A 9,810-nucleotide genomic window follows, 5' to 3' on the forward strand; every position below is an offset into this window, starting at 1 on the left:
GATAAAAGTTTGGCAACGCTCAAGCAACGCTTTTTAGAATACGCTAATAAACACTGAAAAGACTTTGTATAGAGAGTTTGTTGCCCAACGTTCAAACGTTTAGTAAACGTTTTTCCCAATGCCGTTTACTGAACATTTCCCTCCGTTCAAGAAACGCTCATCTGTTAAATCTTTTCCTAATTTTTATTCACATGAGAGGTTAATATAAAAAAGAAAGTTCATTTTTTCTTAAAAGTAAATAATATTTTCTTTAAAATAATTAACGTTAGCTTCTAATACTAGCTTAATAATTTTTTATATTCTTATTGAAACTATTATAAATTTAAAATTATTTATGAATAAGAAATAAAAAAATATCAAAAATTACACATTAAAAGTTTATAAATTAAGTTATTATAAATCAATTTACAATACATTTGAGATTAATCATCCTGATGACAACCAAAAGGTAGTTCACACATATAAATATGATTAGATAAATTTATTACAATACATGGTTCTTTGATGAGTGACGGTTTAATATACATCATTTTGTCATTTCTTTAAAATAATTTTGAGTATGTATCTTAGGCCACGTAATCGTTTTGAATTATTAAACGTTTAGAACAGTTAACTATTTTTACAAAAATTAAAATTTTCCCAAATGCTAATAGGCAATGTATTTTATTTTTTTAATTTTCCCATCTCTTATTCTTTCTTAAGAGATGGAAAAGTAAAAATCATTGTTTTTCTTTTTGTCAACATATTAGAAAAAAGTATATTTCATTCCATACTCTTAAAATATATTCTTAAATTTTATTATTTTTTTATGTACACTGGTGAATGAAATTTAAATTCTCTGTAACCGGAAAAGAACTATTAACGTACATGTTAATAAGATTTCAGTTTATAACAACTTAAAAATTATAAGTATTGAAATTTCATATACTTTTTATTTACGGATATGAATGTCATTTTAATTAACCGTAACTGAAATAACTAATAATGTATACATTTAAGAAATTTGAAATTATATTTTATTTACATGTACATATATAATTTATACTGAAAAAATGTTCTTAGTATCAACAAATGACGATCATTGACTTAAAATTTATTAATATAATAAACATTTAACTAATATTATGATTATTACAATAAAATTTTTTTATTAACCTTAATTGGATTTATTAATATAACCAATCACTGTTTAATTAATTTAATATACTTGAATGTATCCCAGGTAGTAAGTTGGCGTTATTTATCGTCATTTCAACAAAACAATGTCTTTAATAACATTTTGATATTAAAATGATGACAAATAATGTCAGCTTACAATCATAATTTAATGTAATATTTAAATGAATCAAGGGAAAAGTTTCATCCTATTAATAAACATGTTCATAGAATCAATAAATTAATCTGATGTGTACTATAATAATTCTATAGAAATGATTACATTGAACGTATTAAAGCATTATTTTGTTAGTTAATAAAGTTTGTTTATTAGCTCAATGATCGAGTTCATTATTAAAGGTATTAAAGGTATTCTAAAAACAAAATTTGTTAATACAATAAATTTTGTTATCAAATATTTTTTAAATTCATTGTATCAATAAAATTCAAATCAAAGAATGTCATTTATTAATACTACGAACATTTCTTCAATGTAAGATTTATCCCATTATTTTAAAACATGAAATATTTAAGTTATAAACTAAAATTAAAACATGAAGAAAAATTAAAGCATTTCCAGACAGCACACGACATCCAATGGACGTCCAGTTTTGGTTTCAGTTTGGTCCAAACGTCCATGGATTTAATACGAACATTTTAAAAACGTATGTTGTACAGTCGTGAGCTAAAAGGTTGCAACACATTTTCTTCGATGGTTAGATAATTCGATGCTTAATTGGTTAGATCCACAGGTAAGAACCAATGACATCGTTCAATGAGCAAGTCTACATTCCAAAAACAATCGAAGAAAATGTGTTGCAACCTTTTAGCTCACGATTATACAACGTACAAGGTATGTTTGCATTTGGACACTTTAAACCGACTATTTTATTCAGAAATTTTTCTAAGTTTGCTCGCATAGTGTTGCTTTCGCTTTTTTAACAATTTTTTAAAAATCGCACAAGGAGATTTTACTTTCATTACAAAGCATTTCGTGTGAAATATGCTCTCAATCAGATTTTAAAGCTTAGTTTAGACTGGACGCAACAAACGACAAGCGTCGAGCCCAGATTGCACATGGATGTCCATCAGACGTGTATTTTTGGACATTGGACATCGTTCTTGGTACAAGAAATCCGTCGAACGTCTATGACACAAGTTTAGACAGGGACAGGGTCGCAAACCTTTACAAAAAAGATATTTATTTTAGAATGCTAAAAAACCGTTTTCTTAATGTAAAATAAAATAAAAATGAAAAAATTAAAAACAAATACAAATCTTCAGCCGCATTTGGTTACGGGCGCGGCAAATCCGTTGGACCGAGTAGCAGACACGGCGGACGCAATTGCGGAAGCTACTCGAGTGCCCGCGTTGCAGATCGCGGAAACGGCGCAAGTTCCGGCGCCGAACAGTTTCCGCGCGGATGAAGCGGCGACAGCGGAGGCTAAATGAGAGTTGCGTTTCGCGCAATTAAGATTGTCATTGCAACAAGAAATGGCGGAGCAAATGGCAGCTCTCCGCAAGTTAATTGAGGCTATCGGCGAGAGAGAATCGAGCGGAGAGCGTGGAGAAATCGGTATTAAAATCGTTTGCGTTCCCGTTTGCGTCCGCGTTTGCATGACCGTGATCACCCAGCAAATGGACTGTGCTGGTACCATTGGCGATCCGGGCCGAACGCTTGTCGTTGCGAGCCGCCCTGCTCGTCAAGCCAGCAGAGAAACAGGCGGATTCCGATAGCGCACTGGACCGATAGCCCACCACCACTTATAGTGGCCGATGCTTAGAGTTTTTCCGTTGGTTGGGTTAGATAAGTCAAGATGATTGGTTGGTGAGCTATCGCACCGTGCGCTATCGGATCCCGTCCCAGGGAACGCGGTATTCAATCGTTGATGGCGGCGAGCGATTCGAGTCACCAATCAACGCGCCACCTCTTTATGACAGACCTTAAGACAAGGATAAATTTTTTAATTGACACGGGTGCGGACCTTTGCGTCTACCTACGAAAACTGATTCGAAGAATGGACGGAAATCGACGTACGAACTCTCGGCGGCAAATGGAACGGTTATTCATACGTACGGAACGAAAACGTTAATGCTGAATTTCGGACTACGACGCGCATTCACATGAAGTTTCGTAGTTGCTGACGTATCAGCAAGTCAAGACCGATTATCGGCGCAGATTTTTTATTGTTTTATGGACTACTCGAGGATCTGCAAAACTCCCGATTAATAGATTAAATCACGAATTTGAGAGTGCCAGGACGATGCATTTGCTGTGATGCGCCTTGCATTAAAACGGTCGCAGCAGCGACATCATATCATCAATGTTTGGCACGGTTTTCCGATGTGACAAAGCCAGGAGGAAACGTCGGCCAGACGAAGCACATCACGCAACATTACATCGAGACAACGCCAGGACCGCCTGTTGTATGCAAGCCTCGAAGACTTGCACCGAAGCGGTTGGCGACAGCAAAAGCAGAGTTCCGTAAACTGGTAGAACAGGAATTGCCAGGCTATCAAAGAGTAGTTGGTCAGCGCCTTTACATCTTGTTCCAAAGAAAGGAGAAAAATGGCGACCTTGTGGGGACTACAAAGCTTTAATGCACAGACAGTGCCGGATCGTTACCCAGTGCGGCATATCCACGACTTCACACAGACTTTGCAAGGTAAGAGAGTTTTTACAATACTAGCCAGTAAAACCACGTTATATGTAACGTAAATGTTAGTTGTAATTTCCCACTCAACAATGTAACTGTTATATAACACACTCGTTATATAACAGTTATATTGTTGAGTGGGAAATTACAACTAACATTTACGTTACATGTAACGTTGTGTTTGGTGGGTAGATCTCGTCAGGGCATACCACCAGATCCCAGTAACGGAGGAAGACATACCGAAGACCGCTATAACAACGCCATTCGAAATGTACAAGTTTTTTACATGTCCTTTGGTTTACGGAATGCGGCGCAAACCTTTCAACGATTTATAGACGGCGTCTTGCACGGAATTTTGTTACGCGTATATAGACGACATCCTCGTCGCATTGTCGTCGGTCGAGGAACACCACAAACACTTAGGGCCAGTTTCACAACTTAGTTTAACCGGAGTTTAAACCTTTAAACTTGGTTTACGGTAAATATCGTGTCCCACAACTGTCTTAAACCTCGGTTAACGTTGTTAAACTGCGGTTAAAGTTGAACGGCGAAATTTGGGCGTTTAAGGTAGATAACCGAGGTTTAATACTGCAGCGCCACTGCTTTCAGTAATCTTTCGAGTATTGTACTTTATGGCTGATATCTCCACGGAATTGTAAAAAGGTTATGTTGCGAGATATGGCTCTAGAATATATGTTATCGTCATCTGACGATGAAGATTTTGTGCAAATAATAAATCGACGCCAGAGAATAATTAGAAGACTACCGTCATATTTTGAAGAATTTGATGACATTGATTTTTATGCTCGATTTCGCTTAACCAAGGAATCTGTTACTGCAGTCTTAAGAGAAATCAAAGAAGAAATTTCTCATAAAACAGAACAGTAAAAATAGTTTTGTAATATTATTAAATTAGTACTTATAGATTACATACTATAATTACGATGACCATATATGTGTTTTTCCAAAGAACAGTTTTTTTTTATTTCGAGTGGCTGTCTTTTAGATTTATTTATTTTTTTCAAAACTCAATTTTGTCTCTCATTTTAATCTGTTGTTCTTTATTTTATGAGAAATTTTTTTCTAATTAGTGTTCCAATGTTTAATGTACTTAATAAAGTGTAAATTTTTACAGTAACAATTGAATTTAATTGTTTAGTTCAAACTGATTTGGAAACATGTAAGAAGAAAACTTTAAAACTTTTAAATTTGTTCATTATTTTTTGCCTTGGTGTAGAACCTGTAATATCTCATTCCCTACTCTTCGGTAACAACCAATCACACTACTTGTTCTAGAAGAAAAATAAGTCTGTTGAAGTTTCTTCGCATAGATTATAGGTTTACGTAACCTAGAGTTAAAATCTGGTTGTGAAACGCGATAGAAGTTTAACCGTGGCGTTAAACTTGACGGTAGTTCAACTAAGCTCGGGTTAAACCCAAAGTTGTGAAACTGGGCCTTAGAGAGATTTTATTTAAGCAATTGCAGGAATATGGAGTAATAATTAATCCTGCAAAGTGCGTGTTTGGCCAAGCAGAAGTGGAATTCCTTGGATATTTGGTGTCCGAAGAAGAGACACGACCGTTGCCAGCGCGTGTCAAGGCCATTCTTGATTATCCGTTGCCGAAGACAGCAAAAGAATTGCGGAGATACCTCGGAATAGTGAACTTCGACAGGAGATTTATACCAAAAGCTGCAGAGACCTTGGCACCTCTTAATGACCTTTTGCACGGGAACGTGCGAAGCAAAGCTCCGGTGGCGTAGACATTACAAGCACAGCAAGCGTTCAAGGCATCGAAAGAAAGCTTGGCTCAGGCCACGCGCATCCAAAAACCAACGCCGAACTCGCTCCGTTTACAGACGCATCCGAACACACAATCGGAGCAACCTTGCAGCAGCGTGGCAATGACGGTTGGGAGTCGTTAGGTTTTCTCGAAAAAACTTAGCCCAACAAAAAAAAAGTCTGTGTTTTTGACAGAGAGCTATTGGCTATTTATTGTTTCATCGAGTACTTCCAACATATGCTTGAGGCGAGGACGTTTGCAGTTTATACCGACCACAAGCTGTTGACCTTCGCCTTTCGGCAGAAGCCAGAAAAGAGCACGCCACGTCAGTTTCGGCATCTCGACTTCATAGAGCAATTTACGATAGACATAACGGCATGTGTCCGGTAAAGACAATCTCGTGGCTGATGCGATGTCGAGGATAGAGGAAGTGCAGTCATCGATGGACTACGAGGCTTTAGCGGAGTCGCAGAAAAATGACAAGGAGCTTAGACAACTATTAGAACAGGGATCGAGCTTGAAGCTGGAGAAGGTGGAAATCCCGGGAGCCAGCGTGGCTATATACTGTGACACGTCAACGGGAACGTCGCGCTCATTCTTGACAAAACCTTTCCGTCGCGTAGCGTTTGATTTGATTCACAGGTTGGCTCATCCAAGAGTGAAGGCGACAAGCAGACTCGTGGCGGAGCGCTACGTCTGGCCGTCAATGAGGACAAAGTGTCGGAACTAGGTCCGGTCTTGTATACCCTATGATCAGAAAGTACCGGGTTTTTAAATAAAACAAAATAGAGTTAAATTTCAGGCAAATTTATTTTATCTCCTTCAAAATATGATCCATCTGAAACAACACACATGTACCAACGCTTGACCCAGTCCTCCATGCATCCCTGGTAGGCCGACGAAGGGATGGCCTTTAGTTCCCTCGTCGCATTCTCTTTGATCTCCTCGATCGACTGAAATCTCTTTCCACGAAGTGGCAACTTCAACTTGGGGAACAAAAAAAAGTCGCACGGGGCCATATCAGGTGAATACGGTGCTTGCTTGATGGTATTTACTTGATGTTTGGTCAAATAATTCAGTACAATTCGGGCTCGGTGCGATGGTGCGTTATCATCATGCAAAATCCAAGAATTGTCGGCCCACATTTCCGGCCGTTTGCGACGTACAGCATCTCTCAAACGCTTCAAAACGGATAAATAATATTCTTTGTTGACTGTCTGGCCCGGTGGAAGGTACTCATAGTGCACAACGCCTTGGCAATCGAAGTAAACAGTCAACATCACCTTCACTTTTGAGCGGCTTTGACGCGGTTTTTTCGGTTTCGGCTTGTCTTCGAAGCGCCACTCGGACGATTGTTGCTTTGTTTCCATGTCAAATTCATAGACCCATGTCTCGTCGCCCGTAATTATCCGTTTCATGAAGGTTGGATCTCACTTTGGGCTTCAGAAATCATCTCTTCAGCAACTGTCTTTCGGTGGTGTTTTTGCAAGAAATTCAGATCCTTCGGAACGAGCCTGTAGCGGAATTCTGTAACTCCTTAGCGACAATTCGGTATCGTTACAGCGTCGTTGCGCAGATATTATACATGGTAGAAAAGCTGCGCGACGACACGTAACAATATCCCTAGCTGTCGTTAAGAGTTACAGAATACGGCCCCTGGCTGCCACGCGTCTCATACCCAAAACATCAACCACAATATGCTGTGCCGTTCCATATGCAATGCCAAGTTCACTAGACATCTCTCTTAAGCTGGTATGACGATTTTCAAGCACCATTTCTTTCACTTTCTTCACGTTTTCATCGGTGTTCGACGTCGATGGACGTCCGGAACGAAGGAAATCTTCCACCACTGTACGACCACTTTTAAAGTCTTTATACCACTCGTATGCTCTTGTTTTTGATAGAGCAGATTCGCAAAATGCTTTTTGCAACATTTTCAGTGCATCGGCACACGAAATTTCGTTCGCAACACAAAATTTCAAACAAACTCTTTGTTCAACAAAATTATTCATGGTAAAATGCGGCAAAATGAAAAAAGTTGACTGATGTAAACAAACGCCAGGCAGACACTAATGATCGGATGGCACTAAAACCTGACAGATGTGCGTCTTAAGGTCGTACCAACATAAGAAAAAAAAATAAACCGGTTCCCGCATGCGCGGTACTTTTAAATAAAAAATTCCCGGTACTTTCTGATCATAGGGTACCTTGCCAAAAATCTAAAGTCACTCGTCATGTAAGGGCGCTCTTGGGAAAATTTGCGGCATTGGGCAGGTTCGAGCATATCCACTTGGACATTATCGTGATGCCCGTGTCCAAAGGCAAGAGATATTGCCTCACCTGCGTGAACAGATTTACACACTGACCGGAGGCGTTTCCGCTCAGAGACCAGGAAGCAGAGACGGTAGCAAGAGCATTTTATCACGATTGGATTTGCAAGTTCGGAACAGCGCTCAGAGTTACGACAGATCAAGGCCGTCAATTTGAGTCTCGACTTTTCCAACGGCTAAGCGAGCTCACTGGCACATCGCATCTGAGAACGACTGCTTATCATCCGCAGGCAAATGGCATGGTGGAAAGATTCCATAGACAACTCAAGGCCGCCATCAAGTGCCAGGAAAACAACCGATGGACTGAGGTGCTGCCGACCGTCCTGTTGGAGATACGGACAGCATGACGAGAGGACCTACGAGCGACAGCTGCCAAGCTGGTGTACGGAGAGACGCTTCGACTTCCAGAACAATTCCTGGAGCGAAGGCTGACAAATAACGCGTACGACGCCATGGATTTCGTCGGCAGACTGGGGAAGCGCCTGGGCAAGCTACGCCCGATGGAAGGTACCAGACACGGCGAACGACGGCCGTTTGTATTCAAGGACTTGGCGACTGCTGAGTGCGTTTTTGTGAGACGAGACGGACCAAATGCTCCAAGCGCCATATGACGAGCCATACACCATTATCTGGCGAGGAGAGAAAACTTTCGTCGTGCGGGTGCACGACAAAGAGGTAATACTCTCCATCGATAGGTTAAAACCTGCGTACATTCTTGCAAGAGACAAACAGAGCGACGGCACGCCGAATTCTACCGTCATGAAGCCGAGACGAGACGAGTACACGAGGAGCATTCCGAACGCGGAAGACGACACGCCGGTCCCGCGTGAGCAATCAGCTAGAGTAACCAGATCCGGGAGGAGAGTACGATTTCCGGACATATTCCAGGCAGGCCTAAGTTGACAATAAAAAAGTCAACCGGATATTCTCTGTGTTATATGACGAAATGTCAGATATTCATAGATGGATTGTAAAAAGACCCGAGACGCGATTAGTATGAATAATCAGTAGTACATATATAATAGATAATTTTTTTTAGTTTCATTTAACAACATAATCGGTTTCTGTGTAGCTTTAATTCATTTCAATTTCACTTCTGACGTATTTTCTTTGGACGCGCATCGAGCTAGTAAATTAATGTAAATATTATAGCGTTTTTAATTGGGAAAACTAGTGCGCACTGAGTGTGCACTCGCCGCTGGCAATTGGACGTTTCGGTTCGCGCGATGACGGTGCCAACGGAAACGCCCAATTACCTGCAGCAAGTGCACATTCAGTGCGCACTAGTTTTCCCAATGAAAAACGCTATTAGTAAGAGTTGTTATTTGTTATTTATTATTTATTTGTCGTATGTTATATAGCATTAATTAGTATTTAGAATTTTGTGACTCTTAGCTCGACCGCGATGAAGAAATGTAATTTCGTGACTCACGTGACTCACTGGCAAGGGGATCCTGTGGCGACCGTTCGCCACATGTCCAACCAAAAATTCGAAAATAATATTATTCAGGAAAATAAATAACGTATTCGTCAGTTAAAATAAAGCTGCTTAGATAGCAAGCAACACGGCAGAAGGATATACAAAGTAGAAAAGATCCGCAAACAAGAGAAATAATAAACAGCTTCAAATTTGCGAACCAAACGGTCATTCGGAGCTTATATAAAGCGGGCGAGAGAAGAAACACTCTCTCTCGCCAAGTATTCTTTAGCCTTAACACATCAAATCTTGTAACTCGGGCATCTTGAAATTGAACTGAACATTAAATAGTAAACCGATTGAAAGCTCACTCGATTTCTTAATTCATTAATTTACTACCGCACACTTAGCGTCGATTCATATCCAAACTACCATTAATATCTAATTTCACAGAGAAAAAAAATCTTTG

General features: G+C 39.6%; 1 protein-coding gene across 1 annotated transcript; it reads left to right on the plus strand.

Annotated features, from left to right (window-relative positions):
* The first annotated feature begins 6,006 nt into the window (after positions 1 to 6,006).
* Positions 6,007 to 8,271, plus strand: LOC120358487. The gene is made up of 3 exons (XM_039452891.1): positions 6,007 to 6,236; positions 7,797 to 7,915; positions 7,982 to 8,271. Exons 1-3 carry the CDS (start codon positions 6,007 to 6,009, stop codon positions 8,269 to 8,271), a joined length of 639 nt encoding a protein of 212 aa, XP_039308825.1.
* The last annotated feature ends 1,539 nt before the right edge of the window (positions 8,272 to 9,810 follow it).

Source organism: Solenopsis invicta, chromosome 8 (genome assembly GCF_016802725.1).
Source record: "Solenopsis invicta isolate M01_SB chromosome 8, UNIL_Sinv_3.0, whole genome shotgun sequence".
Lineage (NCBI taxonomy): Eukaryota > Metazoa > Arthropoda > Insecta > Hymenoptera > Formicidae > Solenopsis > Solenopsis invicta.

Coding starts and splice junctions, on each gene's coding strand:
- LOC120358487 (XM_039452891.1), top strand. CDS start 6,007: ATGTCGAGGATAGAGGAAGTGCAGTCATCGATGGACTACGAGGCTTTA. Junction 6,237..7,796: donor GCGTTTGATTTGATTCACAG/GTTGGCTCATCC, acceptor TTCTGATCATAG/GGTACCTTGCCAAAAATCTA. Junction 7,916..7,981: donor CGTGATGCCCGTGTCCAAAG/GCAAGAGATATT, acceptor TTCCGCTCAGAG/ACCAGGAAGCAGAGACGGTA.